Source organism: Procambarus clarkii, chromosome 63 (assembly GCF_040958095.1).
Source record: "Procambarus clarkii isolate CNS0578487 chromosome 63, FALCON_Pclarkii_2.0, whole genome shotgun sequence".
In the NCBI taxonomy this organism is placed as follows: Eukaryota; Metazoa; Arthropoda; class Malacostraca; order Decapoda; family Cambaridae; genus Procambarus; species Procambarus clarkii.
Window position 1 is genome coordinate 12,997,803 of NC_091212.1, and position 25,379 is coordinate 13,023,181.

General features: G+C 44.4%; 1 protein-coding gene across 3 annotated transcripts in view; it reads left to right on the top strand.

The window, feature by feature from the left end:
* Nucleotides 1-25,379, top strand: part of LOC123769651 (EGFR adapter protein) — a 657,698-nt gene that overhangs the window by 214,196 nt on the left and 418,123 nt on the right. Inside the window, exon 2 of one of the 3 annotated variants that reach the window (XM_069308739.1) lies at nucleotides 24,189-24,705. The exons of the other annotated variants lie outside the window; for them this stretch is intronic. Within the exon in view, the coding sequence (XP_069164840.1) occupies nucleotides 24,679-24,705 (27 nt within the window). The 5' untranslated portion in view covers nucleotides 24,189-24,678. The remainder of the gene's footprint in view (nucleotides 1-24,188; nucleotides 24,706-25,379) is intronic. 3 annotated transcript variants of the gene reach the window in all.

Sequence of the window (25,379 nt, forward strand, 5' to 3'; positions counted from 1 at the left end):
ACCTCGAAGGACCTCGGAACTCATCAATTGTTTAATAAATACAAAGCCACCATGGTGGAGGAGAGATGCACAGGTTTCGGAAGGCTGTGAGTCGATTCCTGGCATCTATAGGTTTCGTAACAGTTTCGAAGCACTCACTGACGTTACGAATTCCGTTTTGCTTTCAGTTTTAATACCCGGAAAGTACAGTGTCGTGTTCCCTGGTGTAAAATGAGTTACAGTAGTTACATTAATATCTGTACCGGGCTAAACTATACTGTTTATGGGGGGGATATCCTGTCTTAGTTCTTCAATAGTGACGCCATGTTCATTAGTTTCTCTAGAAGAGCAACAACCTCATACTGGAGGTATGTAACTTTGGTGCGAAATTCGCGTTAGTTAGCGAGGAAAGACGAGGTCACCATTCCAGCTTAAGCACCAAGTCACCATTCCAGCTTAAGGACGAGGTGAGCCATCGAGCCATAGAGCCTGAGAGAGGCCACAAGACACTACCTCCCACCACTAGCACCACCTACCCGCCGCTGCTAAGGTCAATAACCTCCAGCAGAAAGTAAAACTGCCCCGCTGAACAAAGCGCCATGACATGTCGTGGCCCCCACATGAGATAACTCCCCGGTGCTCCGAGAGGCAGGATTTCCCATTGGGGGGAGAGAGAGAGAGAGAGAGACAAGGAAGAGGAAGGGGGGGGGGGTGGAAAAGACCTTTCCGCGACGACCTCCCTCTTGGCCCTGCGTCTCTGTCTCTGTCTCTTATTAAGTGGCTTCACCTAGTCACCTCTGATCTGTAACCTCTCGGGTCGCTCCCGCGGGGTTCTACGTTATCTCCAGTATCTCTTCGTCTCTATATCTCTCTTCCTCTTCCTCCCTCCGGTGGGGTACAGTGGTAGCGCCCACCTAAACAGGGGTGAGTATTTCCCTGATTGATTGATTGATGAAGCCACCCAAGAGGTGGCACGGGCATGAATAGCCCGTAAGTGGCCTGGCTCTAGGCGCTCAAACGGGCCATTGAGCAGATCTTTGTAATCTCTCTAATCTGACTTATTACCAATGTTTGTGTCCGGGAAAATTTTGACTGGTTTTGATTGCCGGAGGTGTCCGCTAGTTGCTATGTGGATGCCCTGGTGTCCTCGCTAGCTATGCCACATGCCCGGGGATGCCCTGGTGTCGTAGCTAGCTATGCCACATGCCCGGGGATGCCCTGGTGTCCTCGCTAGCTATGACACATGCCCGGGGATGCCCTGGTGTCCTCGCTAGCTATGCCACATGCCCGGGGATGCCCTGGTGTCCTCGCTAGCTATGACACATGCCCGGGGATGCCCTGGTGTCCTCACCAGCCATGCCACATGCCCGGGGATGCCCTGGTGTCCTCACCAACCATGTCACATGCCCGAGGATGCCCTGGTGTCCTCACCAGCCATGCCACATGCCCGGGGATGCCCTGGTGTCCTCACCAACCATGTCACATGCCCGAGGATGCCCTGGTGTCCTCACCAACCATGCCACATGCCCGAGGATGCCCTGGTGTCATCACCAACCATGCCACATGCCCGTGGATGCCCTGATGTCCTCACCAGCCATGCCACATGCCCGAGGATGCCCTGGTGTCCTCACCAACCATGCCACATGCCCGAGGATGCCCTGGTGTCCTCACCAACCATGTCACATGCCCGAGGATGCCCTGGTGTCCTCACCAGCCATGCCACATGCCCGGGGATGCCCTGGTGTCCTCACCAACCATGTCACATGCCCGAGGATGCCCTGGTGTCCTCACCAGCCATGCCACATGCCCGAGGATGCCCTGATGTCCTCACCAGCCATGCCACATGCCCGAGGATGCCCTGGTGTCCTCACCAACCATGCCACATGCCCGGGAATGCCCTGGTGTCCTCACCAGCCATGCCACATGCCCGAGGATGCCCTGGTGTCCTCACCAACCATGCTACATGCCCGGGAATGCCCTGGTGTCCTCACCAACCATGCCACATGCCCGGGAATGCCCTGGTGTCCTCACCAACCATGCCACATGCCCGGGAATGCCCTGGTGTCCTCACCAGCCATGCCACATGCCCGAGGATGCCCTGGTGTCCTCACCAACCACGCCACATGCCCGAGGATGCCCTGGTGTCCTCACCAACCATGCCACATGCCCGAGGATGCCCTGGTGTCCTCACCAGCCATGCCACATGCCCGGGAATGCCCCTGTCCTATACTGAAACATTTCCCTCAGTTCCCAAGTTCATTCGCCCGGCGGTGCTTCACATTCTTATATTATTTTTTGTGTTTTTTTCCACAGTTTTTACTTCAAATTGTGTTTCTTTCCCTCCATGTGCTCAGCATCTTCTTCTTCTTCTTGCCCCCCAAGATGAGGGATCTGGGCTTCCGCGTGATGCTGCAGCCGTCCTCTCCAGCGATCACACAACGTCTCTAAATTGATGTGCTAAATTGTCTGACTCTTAACCCACGTAAACACCCTTCAACGGAAAACGGGACATGGAGTCATCTTTTTGGGGGGACGAGTTGGTATGATGTTTAGTACGTTAGTTTTTGGACGTAGAGGTGGGAGGGGGGAGGGGGGAGGGGGGAGGGGGGAGGGGGGAGGGGGGAGGGGGGAGGGGTTATTCGTCGAAATGCGATGTGTGCAGTTCGATAAGGACGGGGTACAGTGTGTCGCGTTCTAAATATTCGTGAGTGAGTGCTTGTTGCGGAGTGAGTGCGTGCGTGATGCGGGGTGAGTGAGTGCGTGTAGCAGGTTTGGTTGTGTCGGGAATGTATTTTTAGTGCTGTTGGCGTTCTCGTATTTCGTGTGGTTGGCATTTCAGCGTTTCGTGGGGGTGTTGACGCTGGAGTTTCGTGTGCTTGCGATGCTGGGTTTCGTGTGGTTGGGGGGGGGGAGGGGGGGTCAAAGGCCCCCTGGTAATTCATTAGACAGACGCCATCGTGTCCCTGCAGGCAGTTTCCCCACAGCAATTGAGCGGTTTTCCTCCGGCGAGCTTGGTAAGCGCTTACCTGTGTCGACAGAAGCTATTGGGCACGGTAGAGCTGCAACAGGTTTCCCCCCCCCCCCGAGTGCTCCCCCCCCCCCTTGTGCACTACATCGTTGAGGTTCTCTATCTCCTCCTGTCACTGTCATCAATTATCCTCAGGAGTCCCTATCACTTTGTGGGTTCGTCCTAAGTCACTACGGGCTCGCCATAGCCCGTGCTACTTGGAATTTTTTGTATCAGGTAGCGAATCTTTAACAACAACAACCTCTACCCCCCCCCCTATTCGATTAGTTAGGTATTTTTAAACATGCGCATCTCGATGCGTTGTTTTAAATGACACTGCCGCTATGGGAATTTAGGAATGACTGGTTGTAGGTGGGCTGTAAGATAAGATTTCAATTCAGTACTCATTCATTTATACATTTTTGTTTAAACCTTAACTTAGCCATCGCAATTAATCAAAATAGGTCGACTTATTTTTTTGACCGGACCGCACACTAGAAGGTGAAGGGACGACGACGTTTCGGTCCGTCCTGGACCATTCTCAAGTCGCTTGTCTTGGCTGACTTATTCCTCAGTCCTCACTTTAAAAACAGTAAACCTCGACCGATGCTAAGTTATAACTTGAATCTTCATATACATGTGTCTGAAACACACACACACATACGTCAGACACAAACACATGTGCCTGAAAATGGTAGAAACGACTAATATCTTGTTCAAACATGACCTCTGTTCAGAGTAGAAATATTAGTAGAAAGTAGAAATATTAGGTATATGGGGGGGGGGCTACGTAGTTTAGTTTAGGTAGGTTAGCATACGTTAGGTTAGGTTAGGTTAGCATACGTTAGGTTAGGTTAGCATACGTTAGGTTAGGTTAGGTTAAGTTAGCATACGTTAGGTTAGGTTAGGTTAGCATACGTTAGGTTAGGTTAGCATACGTTAGGTTAGGTTAGAAAACAGCATAATAGCCCTAGACAATATAAATGCTATCTTGAGTTACTAACTTGTAAGAGCGCAGTGTAGATGAGTTATGGGTGTGGGAACAAAGGTTGATTGACAGTTGAGAGGCGGACCGAAAGAGCCAGAGCTCAACCCCCCGCAAGCACAGCTAGGTGATTACAACTAGGTAAATATTACACACACACACACACACACACACACACACACACACACACACACACACACACACACACACACACACACACACACACACACACACACACACACACACGGTGGAGGCTGACTCCATACACAGTTTCAAGTGTAGATATGATAGAGCCCAGTAGGCTCAGGAACCTGTACACCAGTTGATTGACAGTTGAGAGGCGGGACCAAAGAGACAGAGCTCAACCCCCGCAAGCACAAATAGGTGAGTACAAATAGGTGAGTACACACACACACACACACACCCCCACACACACACACACACACACTCCTGTATTGTAAATTGCTGACGAAGTATTTTAAGTTCCCGAAACGAAGCTAATTACTGCCCTAATGTTTATGAGGATTCTTTAATTAGAGGTCAAGTCATTGGAGATGCCTGACCCCCGCCGGCGTCCAGGCTCGTTCACAGCCTCTGTATAATGCTTTAGAGTTATTAACAAACAATTATTGACCTAAGAAGGTTAATACACGGCTTATTTTGCTTTATCAAATAGTTAAGCTAATTTCTGATAGTCATATAATCTGAAATTGGTTACTTCTCTGTGCAGTATTTCCACAACGCTTGTTCGACATTAGTGTTTACTCACCTAGTTGTGCTTGCGGGGGTTGAGCTCTGGCTCTTTGGTCCCGCCTCTCAACTGTCAAGCAACAGGTGTACAGGTTCCTGAGCCTACTTGGCTCTATCATATCTACACTTGAAACTGTGTATGGAGTCAGCCTCCACCACATCACTGCCTAATGCATTCCATTTGTCAACCACTCTGACATTAAAAAAAAATCTTTCTAATATCTCTGTGGCTCATTTGGGCACTCACTTTCCACCTGTGTGTACGTGTGTGTGTGTGTGTGTGTGTGTGTGTGTGTGTGTGTGTGTGTGTGTGTGTGTGTGTGTGTGTGTGTGTGTGTGTGTGTATTTACTCACCTAGTTGTGCTTGCGGGGGTTGAGCTCTGGCTCTTTGGTCCCGCCTCTCAACCGTCAATCAACAGGTGTGTGTATGTGTATGTGTGTGTGTGTAATCATCTAGTTGTGCTTGCGGGACGGATAGTCATCAGGTGAGAGCAGAGAGAGTGAGAGCGTGGGAGGGTCTGCACACACTATCGCCCGAGGCACTCAGTATTCATAGTCCGTTCGCCTGTCCTCTGTGGGGCAAGAACTGACCAATGAATATCAACCCACCTAATTGTTCGATATTCCATTGGCTGTTAAGTGAACCACACCACACTGAAGTGTCGTGAAGACCCGTAATGGTGGACATGATACAGTGATCATGAATTTCTTTCACCCTGATGCCCCCTGTTACCTAGCAGTAAATAGGTACCTGGGAGTTAGTCAGTTGTCACGGGCTGATTCCTGAGGTGTGTGTGTGGGGGGGGGGGAGGGAAAGTAGTAGTTAGTAACAGTTGATTGGCAGTTGAGAGGCGGGCCGAAAGAGCAGAGCTCAACCCCCGCAAGCACAACTAGGTGAATACACACACACACACACACACACACACACACACACACACACACACACACACACATACACACACAGAAGGCATCAGTTTAATCATCTTCCAGCACCACAGGTGCCACAAGATATATATATATATATATATATATATATTATTAAATATGACCGAAAAAGTAAGATTAATAATTCTAACACGAATTTTCTCAATCTTTCGTACATTACGCTTCACTGTTGGAGGTAAATCAAAAATCACTTCTCCAAAATTCATTTTTATTTCTAGTCTGACGCGACACGGGCGCGTTTCGTAAAACTTATTACATTTTCAAAGACTTCACAAATACACAACTGATTAGAACTTACGTCTCTCTGATATTATATCTACATTTGAGTGAGGTGGGAAGGATGATGTGGCATTAACACAAGACAGAACAGGGGATATTAATAGGGTATTAAAAGTATCAACACAAGACAGAACAGAAACAATGGGTATTGAATAGAAGTGTTTGTAGAAAGCCTATTGGTCCATATTTCTTGATGCTTCTATATTGGAGCGGAGTCTTGAGGTGGGTAGAATATAGTTGTGCAATAATTGGCTGTTGATTGCTGGTGTTGACTTCTTGATGTGTAGTGCCTCGCAAACGTCAAGCCGCCTGCTATCGCTGTATCTATCGATGATTTCTGTGTTGTTTACTAGGATTTCTCTGGCGATGGTTTGGTTATGGGAAGAGATTATATGTTCCTTAATGGAGCCCTGTTGCTTATGCATCGTTAAACGCCTAGAAAGAGATGTTGTTGTCTTGCCTATATACTGGGTTTTTTGGAGCTTACAGTCCCCAAGTGGGCATTTGAAGGCATAGACGACGTTAGTCTCTTTTAAAGCGTTCTGTTTTGTGTCTGGAGAGTTTCTCATGAGTAGGCTGGCCGTTTTTCTGGTTTTATAGTAAATCGTCAGTTGTATCCTCTGATTTTTGTCTGTAGGGATAACGTTTCTATTAACAATATCTTTCAGGACCCTTTCCTCCGTTTTATGAGCTGTGGAAAAGAAGTTCCTGTAAAATAGTCTAATAGGGGGTATAGGTGTTGTGTTAGTTGTCTCTTCAGAGGTTGCATGGCTTTTCACTTGTGTGTATATATATATATATATATATATATATATATATATATATATATATATATATATATATATATATATATATATATATATATATATATATACACAATCTTTGGACAACACCCACCAGTGACTCCTCGAACCCAGAAAGCACAACTACCTTCCAGTAGCTGCCATAACTAGTACGCCTTAACCCACTACACCATCACTTTTGTAGGGTCTGATGGTGTAGTGGGTTAAGGCGTACTAGTTATGGCAGCTACTGGAAGGTAGTTGTTCTTTCTGGGTTCGAGGCCCACTGGTGGGTGTTGTCCAAAGATTGTTAATCTTCACTTGTGGTTTATGCAAGTATAGGCTTATATATATATATATATATATATATATATATATATATATATATATATATATATATATATATATATATATATATATATATATATATATACACTCACCATCCCCTGTCCCCCCCCCTAGTCCTGCTGACCACCTACCTCATCACTAAACGCTTGAGCACTTTCAAGGACAACTTCATCAGTCGCCTACCTGTTTTTAACCCCCCCCCCCCTACTCCTCCCCACCCCCCCCTCGCTCTGTCGATAACACGTAATTAACACAGACGTATATAATACCAGGTGTACTTAGCATAAATATACTCGCCATCTTACAAGAATTATGCTCTACCGAGTAAATTATACCCCATTATAATTTATAAAATTATTATTAATTTTAATAATATTGTTAATAATATTATAATATTAAAAATATTTTAATGTATTGTTAAATTTCATATGAACATTATTTTTTTTTTTCCTCCAACAATATTGAATATTATTCAATTAAAAAAATATTGGCATTAAATTTGTGCATGGGTATTAATACTGGTAATTTTTTTTTTTTTAACAATGTTTGGGTACAAATCTAGTGATTGGGTATTAATTCGAAAGCAGTGTGTATTTTTTGTGTTAATTCTGTTATTTAAAAGACGGAAATAATGCCGTGACACCTTCTCTACTACACATAACTATTAACTCTGATCCAAATAAGCGTTTACGAATCACTTGAGTGTGTAATTAGAGGAAATTGGAAACTAGCTCAGCAAATTATAATTATATGTTGCACTTAATATTGAAAATGGATTTAGCTGTTAAGGCTGTCACAATATATATATATATGTCGTACCTAGTAGCCAGAATGCACTTCTCAGCCTACTATGCAAGGCCCGATTTGCCTAATAAGCCAAGTTTTCATGAATTAATTGTTTTTCGAGTACCTAACCTACCTAACCTAACCTAACCTAACTTTTTCGGCTACCTAACCTAACCTAACCTATAAAGATAGGTTAGGTTAGGTTAGGTAGGGTTGGTTAGGTTCGGTCATATATCTACGTTAATTTTAACTCCAATAAAAAAAAATTGACCTCGTACATAATGAAATGGGTAGCTTTATCATTTCATAAGAAAAAATTTAGAGAAAATATATTAATTCAGGAGAACTTGGCTTATTAGGCAAATCGGGCCTTGCATAGTAGGCCGAGAAGTGCGTTCTGGCTACTAGGTACGACATATATATATATATATATATATATATATATATATATATATATATATATATATATATATATATATATATATATATAATATATTTATATATATATATATATATATATATATATATATATATATATATATATATATATATATATATATATATATATATTAGTATGAAGAGTTCTCCAAATGTCATATTCGTTTTCGAGGTGAAGAAAAAAGTAAATAACTATAGAATGTTCTACACTTATTATACAATTGCACAACGTTTCGAACCTACATGGTTCATTCTCAAGTGATAAGAAATTACAAATCGCCTTAGATTTATACCAGTACGGGGTCAGGTGAAAAAAACAAATAGAGTAAAGGAAAAAGGTAAGGGGAAAATAGGGGACGAAGCACATACAATGATTAATCAGGTGTAATAAGATTAATCAGGTGTAATAAGATTAATCAGGTGTAATAAGATTAATCAGGTGTAATAAGATTAATCAGGTGTAATAAGCCTATTATGTTGAGCAGTGTCTTCGTTATGTTCCGGTCTTGTCCTTACTCTCATCTTGGGTAGAGTGAATAGTTCCGTAATTTGAGTATTCATGGTAGGTTGTTCTATTCTTATGTGGATTGCTTCAAGAATGTGTAAACTTCTTACATCTTGGGTTTTGTCTATTATACAAGTATTTTTATTCAGCATTTCTCATGTTAGGGTGATGTCATGGGCTTGTCTCATGTGATTCCTGGGGGCACCGGGTTGAAGATGACAGGTCAAACGCCTCGTCAGCTTGGTCGACGTCATACCTATCCTTCGTGGGGGCAAGTGTACATGTATACAACGCTTGACTGCTGTAGACCCTTTACAGCAGTTGATGCTCTCAGAACAATGCTGGGAGCGCCTATATGGACGCGTCGAGAGACTCTAAGAATGGAAACCAACTTACCAGCCTTAGAAAACAGGATCAAACAAAGGATAGCCACCATAACAGCGAAACTTGTTGGAACCACCGCCAGACTGTCAATCAAGGATAGCATACAATCAAGGATAGCATACAATCAAGGATAGCATACAATCAAGGATAGCATACAATCAAGGATAGCATACAATCAAGGATAGGTTTTGTGAGTTTGGGAGGATATAAAGAGGGTTATTATGTACGATGAGGGTTCGATCCCACCGCACAGCCTCAGTATCTCCTCATAGATACATTACCTTCTTGTAAGATGGTCCAAATCCTTAAAGGCCTAATTAGCATACAGTGGCTGACCTGTATATCGTATATGTTTGCGTAATCGCTTGATTACCCGGAGAACAGGCTGTTTAACGAGAACAGCCTGTTTAACAAGGAGAACAGGCTGTTTAATGAGGAGAACAGGCTGTTTAACCTGGAGAACAGCGTTTAACTGGAGAACAGGCTGTTTAACAAGGAGAACAGGCTGTTTAACAAGGAGAACAGGCTGTTTAACAAGGAGAACAGGCTGTTTAACCTGGAGAACAGGCTGTTTAACAAGGAGAACAGGCTGTTTAACCTGGAGAACAGGCTGTTTGAACAGGAGAACAGGTTGTTTAACCTGGAGAACAGGTTGTTTAACCTGGAGAACAGGCTGTTTAACCTGGAGAACAGTCTGTTTAACCAAGAGAACAGTCTGTTTGAACAGGAGAACAGTCTGTTTAACCAAGAGAACAGTCTGTTTAACTAAGAGAACAGTCTGTTTGAACAGGAGAACAGTCTGTTTAACCAAGAGAACAGTCTGTTTGAACAGGAGAACAGTCTGTTTAACCAAGAGAACAGTCTGTTTAACTAAGAGAACAGTCTGTTTGAACAGGAGAACAGTCTGTTTAACCAAGAGAACAGTCTGTTTGAACAGGAGAACAGTCTGTTTAACCAAGAGAACAGTCTGTTTAACTAAGAGAACAGTCTGTTTGAACAGGAGAACAGGCTGTTTAACACACAACACGGGGAAGCAACATTGCCCAATCGTCCAGTATCGTGGAGCTGGTACAGCTGCTCTGCACACCTCTTGAGAGAACCAGCGGTGGCTGTTGAACCACCACCAGTGACCAACAGGTTCTTAATCACTCTACAGTCTGTTCCTTGGGGCCTCCGAGAACGCGCCCTCCTGCGGGCTCGCGTCTTGGAGAAAAAAAAACAGTAAGAAAATCTTTGGAGTAGGGCTTTGGGATCGAACTATCGTCCTGGGGGTCACCTTAGTGTTTGTGGGGTTCAAATTCTGACGAGGTAAATTCACAGGGGTGCAAAAAGATGTGAAAAAAGGAATATATATATATATATATATATATATATATATATATATATAATATATATATATATATATATATATATATATATATATATATATATATATATATATATATATATATATATATATATATATATATAGTTGTCAGAAAAGCCGGTTATACGAGGGTATTTGAGAAATCATTTATCCAGTTGATGTTTCTGATTCGATCTGCTATCTTTTTATTGTATAGCCTTTCTTGTCTGGCTCGACCTGCTATCTATATGCCCCCGTAGCATGTATATCTTGTCTGGTGATAAGCAACAAGATAGCAAGCAGCGTCGCTGATCCTCGGCTCCCCAAGTGCTGGGCTGAAGCTTCACACGGGTTAATTACTTGTGCAAGATAACCAGAAATTAGACGTAAAAGACGTAGCAATAAGTGGAGAGTACCGCGATCTCTCGTCCATTTGGCTAGCGGATGTGGGCAATTGTCCGAGGCTCGGCCCAGGGGGTTGGTCTGGCCTGGACCACCCGCATCCTGTGTCCCTTACACCACCCCCTTAACTGGTCTACTAGGGAGGTATCCCCTTAATTGGTCCACTAGGGAGGTACCCCCTTAATTGGTCCACTAGGGAGGTACCCCCTTAATTGGTCCATTAGGGAGGTACCCCCTTAATTAGTCCACTAGGGAGGTACCCCCTTAATTGGTCCATTAGGGAGGTACCCCCTTAATTGGTCCATTAGGGAGGTACCCCCTTAATTGGTCCACTAGGGAGGTACCCCCTTAATTGGTCCATTAGGGAGGTACCCCCTTAATTGGTCCATTAGGGAGGTACCCCCTTAACTGGTGCACTAGGGAGGTACCCCCTTAACTGGTCCATTAGGGAATAACTCCCTTAACTAGTCCATTAGAGAAGCAATAGACCCAAAACCGCTCTTAATCCCCCCCCCCCTCCCCTGGACCACACTAGAATCATTCCTGTCCTTAGCTATGCCCCATACTCTCCTCCATCGGCTCTATACACCAGAAGACTCACTTAATACTCTTAAGAGCAAGATGCCCACCATCTTACGACAAATCACGCGGCGCCAAACAAGACCTCTTGAAAGACGTGAATGTTGTCAGTCTTCAGCTGTCATCATGGGAGTGGGGAGGGGGGGGGGAGGGGTAGCTGTCAACCCCCAAGGATCTCAGTAAATAGGCAAGACAACTATCTCTTCTTAAGGGGTCCTTACGGTACATAAACAGGTAGGCCCTATCAGGGAGCATATGACTTCTATACAGTTCTTCTAGAGAGAGAGAGAGAGAGTTGATTGATTAATTTCTGAGATATTTGTTCTAAAAATGTGAAAATCACAGTAGAACCTACATAAATCTTCCTTGTAACTATATATATATATATATATATATATATATATATATATATATATATATATATATATATATATATATATATATATATATATATATATATATATATATATATATATATATATATATATCAACGTTTTAGATTTTAAAACAGCTGTGTATACTACGTGAAAGAGTGTAGACTCTTTCACGTAGTATACGTGAAAGAGTTCACGTTTCACTGTAACACTCATCTCTTAACGCTACGTGAAGCGTTAAGAGATGAGTGTTACAGAGAGTGGTTGACAGGTTGGTAGCAGGGTAACTGTTGTTGTTGTTATAGATTCAGCTACTGGGAACAAAAAGTTGCAAGTAGCACGGGCTATGGTGAGCCCGTGGTGGACTTACCTGGCACAGGAGCGGGGTAACTGTTGGTAGGGCGGGGGCTTGGGAGGGGGGGGGTGGGGGTGGCTGGCGCTGTGATTACCGTTGTGGGAGACCAGGAGCTGAGGTTCCCCTGAGGGCCGGCGGTCTGATTACAGGGGTGGTCACTCATGGCTGGGATATACCTCACGAGTGATTAAACACGACGCGATAACATCTGGGGAAATACTCACACACACACTCACACACACACACACTCACACACACACACACTCACACTCACTCACACTCACACACACACACACACACACACACACACACACACACACACACACACACACACACACACACACACACACACACACACACACACAGCCTCTCAGTTGAGAGGCGGGGGCAAAGAGCCAGAGCTCAACCTCCCGCAAGCACAATTAGGTGTGCACACACCCCACCCCACACACTCGGGTGGCCGAGTGGACTGCGCTCTAGACCTGGGGACCGGGGTTCGATCCCCGCACCCGGAGGTGCGACAGATGGGTAGAGTTTCCTTAAGCCCTGATGCTCCTGTTACCTAGCAGTAAATAGGTACCTGGGAGTTAGACAGCTGCTACGGGCTGCTTCCTGTGTGTGTGTGTGTGTGTGTGTGTGTGTGTGTGTGTGTGTGTGTGTGTGTGTGTGTGTGTGTGTGTGTGTGTGTGTGTGTGTGTGTGAAATATAATAGGTATGATAGACAAAAATATGTCGGGAGTCAAACATTAAACAATCGACGGTTAGAAAGGCGAGGCTCAAGAGCTAACTGCTTAATCCTTCGGGTACAAATAGGTGAGCACACACACAAGCCTCAGGACCGAAGAGACGGTCGGGGGATTGAACGCCGACCTGCATGAAGCAAGACCGTCAGAGTGTAATTGCTTCATGGATCCTAAATGAGGCTACGGAGCATACCTGAAGAGGATTTCGCGAGTCCTTCTGCTCCCCGAGCCCGGCCTGGGGGGAGGGGGGGGGGAAGACTCGACTAGTGGTAACTTGGTCCAACAGGCTGTTGCTTGCAGCTGTCCGCAGACGAGAGCGTGGGTGTAGGGGTCCACAGTCTTACTGATACATACCTTCTTCTTGAGGCTATCTTGAAGTTGTCTTGAGATGATTTCGGGGCTTAGCGTCCCCCGCGGCCCGGTCCTCGACCAGGCCTCCTTTTTGTTACACACCCCCTCCCCCTTCCAGGAAGCAGCCCGTAGCAGCTGTCTAACACCCAGGCACCTATTTACTGCTAGGTTAACAGGAGCATCAAGGTGAAAGAAACTGCCCATTTGTTTCCGCCTCCACCGGGGATCGAACCCGGAACGTCAGTACCACAGAACGCTAGAATGCGAGCGACGAACGTCATTGAAAGACGGAAAATGCAAATTCGAAAAACTGTAAAGGCAGTTTCAGAACTTGAGAAGCGAAACTGATGAGAAACAAGGGATGAAGATGCGTGATAAGAAGGAACTGATGATGCGGAAGGTCGTGAGTAGGAGAACAGAGTAAATAAACAAGGAAAAACAAGGAAAACAAGTAAATAAACAAGGAAAAACAAGGAAAACAAGTAAATAAACAAGGAAAGACAAGGAAAACAAGTAAATAAACAAGGAAAAACAAGGAAAACAAGTAAATAAACAAGGAAAAACAAGGAAAACAAGTAAATAAACAAGGAAAAACAAGTAAATAAACAAGGAAAAACAAGGAAAACAAGTAAATAAACAAGGAAAAACAAGGAAAACAAGTAAATAAACAAGGAAAAACAAATACCAACCCATCTTTCATATGCGAGAGAGAGAGAGGTAGCAAAATCAACATCAAAGGGAGTAAATGATGAAGGAAGTGAATGAAGCATTCAGCGTGAGGGGGGAAAAAAAGGAACACTTTGCAGATGAGAGAATCCACACGAGCCACAATGAGGATTCGAACCGATGCGCTGGGGGGTATTCTCACTCACTCACTCTAAACAACAGCCACGCCACGACATAAAATAAAACACATATGTTTGGAAAGAATGACATTTCCAGTAAGCGAAGACGGTCATTACATATCAAGTTCTCAATGCAAGTGCAGCGTATACTGTTCACTATGTGCTAGAAGGCATCTGGGAGGACTTTAATACATGCTTTGAGAGAGACACAATGAATGCCAGATTGCGGAAGAGATCAACCACAGACAACAGGTAAAAGATCCTGTTGTCTAACACAGTCTCTGTTGGCTCAGCCGGTCAATAACAGGTTTTAAACAGCTGTTTTTTGTTGACTATAGGGCTAACGTCAGCTGATTTACTATAAACAAACATCAGCTGATTTACTATAAACACACGTCAGCTGATTTACTATAAACAAACATCAGCTGATTGACTATAAACAAACGTCAGCTGATTTACTATAAACAAACATCAGCTGATTGACTATAAACAAATGTCAGCTGATTTACTATAAACAAACGTCAGCTGATTGACTATAAACAAACGTCAGCTGATTGACTATAAACAAACGTCAGCTGATTGACTATAAACAAACATCAGCTGATTTACTATAAACAAACGTCAGCTGATTGACTATAACCAGTAACATCAGCCATTTTATATTTATTATAATTTAAATTGATATCCCATGTTAGTAGTAGATATCTTACTTACCATCGGCCACAATAGCCGTCAGCCGGTTCGGCAGTGTGTGTACTGTGTGGCTATCATATTAATTATTCTAGTGTGAGCTTCCTAGCGACAGCTGACAGCCGGGTACACTCTCAGTCATTATAAATAGCCAGCTGAAACCTTCATTAGTGGCCGCCCACATGAATTATTAACAAGGCTTTTACCTGTTCGTCCCCAACTACCAGTTTGGGTCTGCCATCATGGGACCTGGTTTTGTCCCGTCCCTTGTGAGAGAGAGAGAGAGAGAGAGAGAGAGAGAGAGAGAGAGAGAGAGAGGAAAGACCTGACTGTGGGGGATATGACAAGTAGAGATACACAAGGGGTCAATACTTGGACCTGTAGTATTAATTATATCAGTGAAGGGAGTCATGACTTGGATAAGCTCAAGTAAGGTCGGGGAAATGGCTACTAGACTTCAACCAGATAATTGCAAGGTAATGCTGCTATTTAAGGAGGGAGCAAGAAGACCCATTGGACAATACGAATTGAAAGGCTAGCGACTCTGAAACTTGAGATGAGAAGAAACCAGAGTCTGAAACAGCCTCTTAAGCCTGGCACTTGGAGGCTGTTTTGAAAAGAGGTTCATTTAAACAGAATAACATCATCAGCACATGAGACGTTAGCGAGCATAAGAACAATAAGAACTTGGGGAAGGAACACTCCAGAACATTCCTGGGTGTTCTACTCGAACCTCCGTCCTCAAGAAGCATTTGTGAATACAGCATTTGAACTTGAGTGTAGCTGAGCTTTATAAAAGTGCAGAGGCATCGAGGATCGAACCAGAACTGTAAAGATTAAACTCATAAAAAGAGGATAAGTTGCAGAAATTCCCCCAGAAAATGGGGTCAAAGATGGAATTTGGAACATAGGTTTTTTCACCAATATTTTACAAACACACACACACACACACACACACACACACACACACACACACACACACACACACACACACACACACACACACACACAGCCAGACCTCACTACCCCCGTAGGTACTGTTAGGTAACTACATACACGCAGGCTTTTGTACTTGAAGTTCTCGTAATGGCTTAAAGTCATCATCGATTAATCTCTGATCAATGATGCTTCCAATATAATGACTTTCTGAGTAATCCTGGAATGGTATCAGCATCCCACACTCTCCAGGCCACCTCTCTCTCTCTCTCTCTCTCTCTCTCTCTCTCTCTCTCTCTCTCTCTCTCTCTCTCTCTCTCTCTCTCTCTCTCTCTCTCTCTCTCTCTCTCTCTCTCTCTCTCTCTGCCTTTTCACACTTTTTTCTCCTTACCTTTTCCTGTCTCTTCATACCTTTATCTTGCTTCTTATCGTTCCTACGCCTCTTCCCATCTTCCTATCGCCTGGTTCCACCTTTTCACTCTACCTTTACTTTGCTTCCGAAGACAAATTTCTGTTCCTTCTGAAGACATTTTTTGATATTCTGTAGACTTTCTTCTCCTCTTTTTCTCTCCCTTTTTCGTCCTTTCTCTTTCTTCACCCTGTCTTAAGCTTCGGGTACCGACGAGGGTCACCTGGGCCAGGTCCCCAACGAGGCATCTACGAAACCTGTACATCTTTAATCAATTCTGGCGGCTTTGTTGACATGTATTAAACAGTCGACGAACTGATCAACACTGAGAGAGTGTTGATAACAATATTGACCTAGGGGTTGGGCTGTTACCCAGGGGCCAGACTCACGAAGCAGTTACGCAAGCACTTACAAACGTGTACATCTTTCCTCAATCTTTGACGGCTTGGGTTACATTTATTAAACAGTTTACAAGCATGAAAACTTCCCATTCAACTGTTGTTATTGTTATAAACAGCCTCCTGGTGCTTCGGAGCTCATTAACTGTTTAATAATTGTAAACAAAGCCGCCAAAAATTGAGAAAAGATGTACAGGTTCGTAAGTGGTTGCGTAAGTGCTTTCGTGAATCTAGCCCCAGCTCGTTAGCTCCCAAGTAGTTGCCAATCTTGAGTTATCTTGAGATGATTTCGGGGGCTTAGTGTCCCCGCGGCCCGGTCCTCGACCAGGGCCTCCACCCCCAGGAAGCAGCCCGTGACAGCTGACTAACTCCCCGATACCTATTTACTGCTAAGGTAACATGGGCATCAGGGTGAAATAAACTCAGTATATTGTTTCTCGCCGGCGCCCGGGATCGAACCCGGGACCACAGGATCGGTGCATCTGGGTGTGGTTACACCTGCATTGAAGGTGAAATAAAAAATTCACGAATAATTGACAAATAAAATGTAAAATGCCGAGACAGGAGAACCTATGAAAATAATTCAATACGTTTTTATATAGGACCTAATACTATAGGACCCAACTATTGAAAATATATGTTTTTTTTCCTTCTAAATAAGAGACAGTGATAAGTGACATCGAAATAAAAGAGTTGGTACATTAACGATGCCTCGTTTCTTGCTGGTCGGTGTTCGATCCTCGTTGTTCCAATCGGTTGGGCACCATTCCTTCACTCCGTGGTCATATCCCAATTCCTTGTCCTAGAGAGAGAGAGAGAGAGAGAGAGAAGATTAAGCCACCCAAAAGGTGGCACGGGCATGAATAGCCCATAAGTGGTGGCCCTTTTGAGCCATTACCAGTATCAAGAGCTGATACTGGAGATCTGTGGAGGTGCGACTGCACCCTGCGTGACGGGAGATGTCTCCCTTGTCCTTGTCCTCCTGTCATGTGATATATATAGTCAAACTGGCTTGGCGCTTTCGCCTCATAATTTCCTTGTGTTCCTCACGTGCATATAATTAACTAGTACTAATGTTAGGACACGGGAAGCACCTGGGTAAATACTAGTTCATGGGATCACTTGATTGTTTCCAGCGTAGGTTAGATATGAATGAAGTGTTTGTCTGGTAAGGGGACAGTAAGCCTTCGGCAGGTTTACTTAATTGTTCTGAGGGTGGTCCATGTAGCAACTCGAACGAGGACCATGCTAAACCCCCACAACCCCCCCCCCCTCACCCCCTCCCCCCCTCACCCCCTCACCCCCTCTCCCCTATCCCCCTTCCCCCTCCCAGGAGCTTAGAGAGTCATGTCACCCGAGTGAGCCCAGGGTTAAGAGCCAATCAAACCGGTATGCCAAACCAGTTTGGGTATGGTGGTGTGTGTGTGTGTGTGTGTGTGTGTGTGTGTGTGTGTGTGTGTGTGTGTGTGTGTGTGTGTGTGTGTGTGTGTGTGTGTGTGTGTGCTGTCAGGGCTGGAGGATAGGTGGGGGGTGGGGTAAGGGGGTGGGGGGGTCATACTCTCTTCTCCAGCGCGCGCGCGCGCACACACACACACACACACACACACACACACACACACACACACACACACACACACTTGATCTTGGGGATGCTGATGTGGGGGATGATCTGGGGATGTTGATCTGGGGGATGCTGATCTGGGGGATGATCTTGGGGATGCTGATCTGGGGATGATCTTAGGGATGCTGATCTGGGGGGTGCTGATCTGGGAATGCTGATCTGGGGGATGCTGATCTGGGGATGATGATCTGAGGATGCTGATCTTGGGATGCTGATCTGGGAGATGCCGAGTGCATGAGAGACAGAGATATATCCTGAATGTTTATGCTCATATTAGTTGTTTAAATTAAATTACCTTCTCGCCTCTCTCTCTCTCTCTCTCTCTCTCTCTCTCTCTCTCTCTCTCTCTCTCTCTCTCTCTCTCTCTCATTGTTTCTCCTGTTACCAACGAACGCAACTCACCTCTTTCGCACAGAGAGAGAGAGAGAGAGAGAGAGAGAGAGAGAGAGAGAGAGAGAGAGAGAGAGAGAGAGATGAAGCATGACTCGCCATATTTACAACTACAAACACATCCAATTTACACTTAAGAATCTCTATTAACAATCTTCAAAATTATAATTAACGATTAAACACGCATCCTGAGCCAATACTAAAAAAAAACACGAATATTTTTATATAAATATTATATATATATATATATATATATATATATATATATATATATCAAAAGTGCGCCGGGCACCCAAGCCACTATAAATAAATACCTCCTTGACCATCAAGCAACCTAACCACAATATATTTTTGTATTGGTTGTACCAAGGTTATAAATAAGTTGTAAGGAGGTTATGAACACGTTGTAACGAGGTTATGAACACGTTGTAACGAGGTTATATTTATATTTATATAGTTGAATAGGCTACACATACACACACATCAGTGTGAAGGTCGTTAGTGTGTGTGTGTGGTGGTTCTCCAGTGCTGGGGTCGTCAGTGCTGGGGTCGTCAGTGCTGGGGTCGTCAGTGCTAGGGTCGTTAGTGCTCACGTCCTGTGCGGCACAGTCAGCACATTGTACATCACTGTCTGTGTATCACATGTGCATCATAGCTTAGACATCAGCTGTACATCAGTCTGTGTCAGTTGGACATCACAGTGAATAAGTTGGACATCACTGCCTTAATGTCTGCATGGCGGCGGAAGGGATGGACCATAGAGTGGCTACTAGAGTTCAACTTAAACAGTTGTAATGTAATGAAAGTGGGGCCTATTATAACGGGCCGAAATATGAACAGTCAATCATTAAGGACACAGGATATCACGTATGTCAGACCAGTCCTCGAATATGCAGCACTTGGGTAGATTCCATATATTGAAACTTGAGTAAGAGAGTTCAAAAGTATGACAGAAGACCAGTGACAGAGCTTTGTGGTATGAGCTACGAAGAAAGACTTAGGGAATTAAGTAGGACATCACTGGAAGAAAGAGAAATCAGCGGAGACATGATCACCACATGAGAAATTTTCTGAAACTCGGATGATCCATCCCATGGAAAGGAGAGTTAACTGATGCAAAGTTTGAAGAATTAGTATGCTAAAATGCTGGGTGGGAGCGTCCAAGTGGCATTAATCGGCGGGCTAAGGTGGAGCCAAGGAGCTGAAGCCCGCCCTGAAAGCACACACAGTTTAGTATACATGGTGAATAGACTGACAAGCATGTCCGCTGACAGCGAGTATAGCCGCCATCCCTATCTTCCCTGCTTGGCCAAGATTTGCATTAACTTTTGTTGTCCCAGACAGGCGAGAGTGGGGACTCCCAGACATCTGCTCCTTCAACCTATCCCCCGTGTAACTCTGTCCACCTCATCCCTCTGTCCACCTCATCCCTCTGTCCACCTTATCCTCCTGTCCACCTCATCCCTCTGTCCACCTTATCCTCCTGTCCACCTCATCCCTCTGTCCACCTTATCCTCCTGTCCACCTCATCCCTCTGTCCACCTTATCCTCCTGTCCACCTCATCCCTCTGTCCACCTTATCCTCCTGTCCACCTCATCCCTCTGTCCACCTTATCCTCCTGTCCACCTCATCCCTCTGTCCACCTTATCCTCCTGTCCACCTCATCCCTCTGTCCACCTTATCCTCCTGTCCACCTCATCCCTCTGTCCACCTTATCCTCCTGTCCACCTTAACCCCTCCGTCAGCTAGACGTCAAGGTAAGAGAAAAAGAATGAGATTTATATAAATATATATATATATATATATATATATATATATATATATATATATATATATATATATATATATATATATATATATATATATATATATATATAGGTCGTTCGCATAGATTAGGGGACAACAATGAGCTCATAACTGATGCCTAAGGCCTGTTATGCCTCTACCCTCCAAGCTAATATCATCTCTCTTGACTCTGACTGTCAATCTCTGTTTTATATCTGTCCGGTACTCCATCCTCCCAATACAGTGTTATTCTACACCATTCAGAATGTCTCGCTATCGTATGTATCGCGTCTGGCCGTAGGTCCAACAGCCTTGTGATGTAACTACGTCCCTGTCTCGCTATCGTATGTATCGCGTCTGGCCGTAGGTCCAACAGCCTTGTGATGTAACTACGTCCCAGTATGGGGGACCTTCTTATGCATTACTTTGCGCGATTCTCAACATTTCTCATCTCCATGGAATGGCCCTTGTCCAGAGAGTGGAACTTCCGGATGATCTGTGGGATGATGGTGATCTTTCAAGCATTCTCCTGTCCACCCAGATGGGTTTCTGAGACGGGCTGTGGGGACATCGTGGTGGAAGGGGGGGGGGGGGGCGGGTGTTAATGGCTGTCTATACCTGGACCGTAGTTTGTGAATTCTTTAGTGTGGTGATTCCACTTTGGTAGTGTGGTGACCCGTTTTGGTAGTGTGGTGACCCGTTTGGTAGTGTGGTGATCCGTTTGGTAGTGTGGTGACCCCTTTGGTAGTGTGGTGACCCCTTTGGTAGTGTGGTGACCCGTTTGGTAGTGTGGTGATCCCTTTGGTAGTGTGGTGACCCCTTTTGGTAGCGTGGTGATCCCTTTGGTAGTGTGGTGACCCCTTTGGTAGTGTGGTGACCCCTTTGGTAGTGTGGTGACCCCTTTGGTAGTGTGGTGACCCCTTTGGTAGTGTGGTGACCCGTTTGGTAGGTCCGTGTGTACATTGTCACTAGGTATGTCTGCGTTGTAATTCATGGCGTATAATGTGAGTGAGAATGTATGTTGTGGCTCAGTGTGTGTTGAGCGATGAATGGCTTACCCAGCTGTAGAGAGCAGTATGGAGCACACACACACACAGACCAGGTTACAACTCATCAAGTATTGACGAAGTCACTTACGAAATCTGTATACTTTACCTCAATCATGGCGGCTTTGTTTACATTTGTTGAAGAGCTTATAGGCACTGCCAAGCACTAGAAGGTTGTTTGTAACAGTAATATACTTGGGTTGTGAAGGTGGAGTTGGGGCTTATTCCAGGCTGGTCACTGAAGCCCCCGGATCACGTCCGTGATTGATGTGAAGTTTCTGATTGAGGCTCATTGTTGAGGGCTTCCTGTGGGATGGTAGCTGGTGTGAGTGTTTCATGGGGCTGACACACACACACACACACACACACCTCGTAGGGGGGGCCTCGTAGCCTGGTGGATAGCGCGCAGGACTCGTAATTCTGTGGCGCCGGTTCGATTCCCGCACGAGGCAGAAATAAATGGGCAAAGTTTCTTTCACCCTGAATGCCCCTGTTACCTAGCAGTAAATAGGTACCTGGGTGTTAGTCAGCTGTCACGGGCTGCTTCCTGAGGTGTGTGTGTGGTGTGGAAAAAAATAGTAGTTAGTAAACAGTTGAGAGGCGGGCCGAAAGAGCAAAGCTCAACCCCCGCAAACACAACTAGGTGAATACACACACACACACACACACACACACACACACACACACACACACACACACACACACACACACACACACACCTGTGTTCACGCATTGTCATTGCTGTTCCTCCACATAATCATATATGCCTTAATGCAACAAACATCTGGAAAATAAACATTGAGATATTTACTTGATGTATCCATCAGCAGTGTGTTTAAAATGCCTCCCCTCCCCCCGAACGACCAGAGGCTGGAGACACGCCTGTCAGATCTATTGTCTATGTGTCCGCCCCTCCGTGACACACCAAATTGGTTAGACTTGGTTAGGAAGCAATATTTTATCATTAGCGCCTTCATCTCACGGCGGCCGTTCGGGGAGCCAATTTGGTGTTATTAGTCATTGTACTTTGTGTGGTTTTAGTGATTGCTAAGTCTACAGGTAAACGGGTTAATGTGCCTTGGTAGTTAGGCTGTTGTTGTTGTTAAAGATTCGCTACCTGGAACAAATTTCCAAGTAACACGGGCTATGGTGAGCCCGTAGTGTCTTAGGTAGTTAGGTAGTGTACAGATTTTATACATGTATGTATCAACACTGTACCAGTGATGATGGATATGTGGGCCGCTCCAAGCAACAGACCGGTTGACCAAGCTCTCTCTAGTCAAGCCTGGCCCTGGGCCGGGCTTGGGGGGGGAGTAGAACTCACAAAACCCCTGCCAGGTACAATCCAGGTACAGGAGAGAAGTACCCGTCAACACTGTTCTGTGGAGAAACAGGTGTTCAGTGCTGTGCTTCGGGTAGAGGCCAGTGTCACGTTTTCTGTTGCGTTTGTCCTTCTACCTAGGCTAGGACTCTTCTCCTATGGGTAGTTTCACTTGGGTTGTCCTCCTAGGGATTTATAATTAATAGCAGCCTACTGGTATGTGTCCCAAGGAAAATCCCCAAATCAGCACAGAAACACCTAGGAAAAGTAACAGTAAAAAGTAATATAATACGAAGAATGAAGACAATTTATTTAAAGATCATCATTATCATCAAAGACACACAGCAACTCTGAAATCTGGACTCTGTAGTCAGACAACACATATGATATCCTACAAGTTAAAATGTATATGTGTTGTGGCTCATCTGGCTGTTTGGAGGGGGTGAAAATCATCTAGAATTTCGAGCCTCTATCCAACCTAACTCTCTCGTCCGCCATTTTCTGGTTTAGTCCCAGAGGGCGCGCTTACACATCCGCCCCTCAATACGTCAAATCACCACTGACAAACACTTCACATACCCGTGAATATTCCCATTTAACAATACTGGTAGACTAGATACAGGAGTCCATTTTTAATTTACAAAAATTTTAAATATATATATATATTCATTTGATGAGTATGGGGGCAATCAGTAAACGAACGTACTACTTTGCTGCGCGGAGGGATACCGGCGACCTACGGTCTGCCAGTAGATAGCTGCCATATACCGCCACTATGAATAAACATTAACACCCACATGTTTTTTATATGATATCTCTACACAAATTACCGCACCCATTGTAAACAAAATAGGAGATAAAGCTGTTAACAGCGGGCAACAGCGCCTACTTCGAGCAGAAGCAGCAATAATTGGACGGAGGGAGGTAGGTGTTAACTCTCTCGTGTCTGATCAACCTGTATAGAACAGGTTATTAACTCTGTAACACTGGCTTACTGACCAAATTACCTGTGTACTGCTCTATATATACACAGGTTCTAATTTACCCAACCTTTACGGGGCTCACCATAGCCCGTGCTACATGGACACTTCGTCCTGAGTAGCTAAATCAGAAATAATAACATTACCCAACCAAATCCACCCCAACCTTAGTTCTCAGTAGTTCGTCGCCGCAGGTCCTACAATCAGGAAGAAATGATATCCCCTGAAGACATTTCCGTGGACTCTTTCATTCGTAAGTAGTTTTGTCTGGAACATATATATATATATATATATATATATATATATATATATATATATATATATATATATATATATATATATATATATATATATATATATATATATATATATATATACACCGTGCGTGAAAATAGAGTCAATTTAAATACTTTCTTGCGTGCATTGCAGGAATTATTTACCCAGGGATGGTGTTGAGTGTGAATATCAGTGAAGCTGGAAATGAATATCAGTGAAACTGGAAAAGCTACGTTGCCGAGATCTGAGGAGCTTCGAGGAATTAAGTAGAGGAGTCAGTGTAGATATCGAGCTTTATAAAGAGGTCTCAAGATGACCAAAGCAGTCAGTGTGTGCCGGTGGCCAAGATCATGACCCTAGTTCAGACTCATTCTTCAAGGATGAGGGGTGAGATAGCAGCCATAATGTGACATGGTCTACCAACGTGTGTGGAAGAACTAGGCCAGTGTTGTGTTGTGTTGTGTAGTGTTAGTGTGTGTGTTGCGTCTTGTGCTCGTCTTGGAACACATAGTGTGTGGGGGGAGAAATAGTGGTTGTGGTGGTTGCTTTCTTGAGCAAGATCCATTACCACTTCCTCCTACTACTATCTTCACCAGAACCACCATCACTAACTACCCCCCCTACCACCATCAGCCTCTCCAGGATGAGAACTGTCTACCACTATGTTTGGGTAAGTGTTATTTTGATATTATTAGAATTTTTTATTTTTATTTTACCATGAAGTGCTTTTGGCTAGTATATATATAAATTTAATATATTTTTATTAGACGGGAACACGGTCTAAATCCTGTCTGTCATTTGGGCCCATGAGCATAGACGGATTTTTAATTCTGTTTTAATTCATAATTTGTTTTTCTTTTATGACGAAATTTTTTATTTTGTGTACATGCATTGCTTCTTCATTTGCACGCTTCCTGTGCAAGATTTTCTGGAGCAGTGTTGAGGTTGTAATGTTTGAGGGACATCAGCTGTGGGTAGGTCTGATCGTATAGGGTAGCTTCCCGCCAAACACACACCGAAACTACGACGTTGGTACAACGTTCGAACAAGTTTTAACCCCTCCTAACCAGTTATATACAACCAATATAGCAAGTTGTAACAACGTTCTAATACGTCATAAACACGTTAAACCAAGATGTAACAACTTTATTACAAGTTGTAACAAGCGGAAAATAGAGACAGTTTCGGTTTGTGTTTCCAGGGGTTACCTTAAGGTTACCTTGGGGTGCTTCCGGGGCTTAGCGCCCCCGCGGCCCGGTCGTCGACCAATCCTACTGGCTGGCTGGATTGGACTCTGATAGTTTGCAACACCGGTGTGCTTTCAAAGATTGAATCTTGTAATAC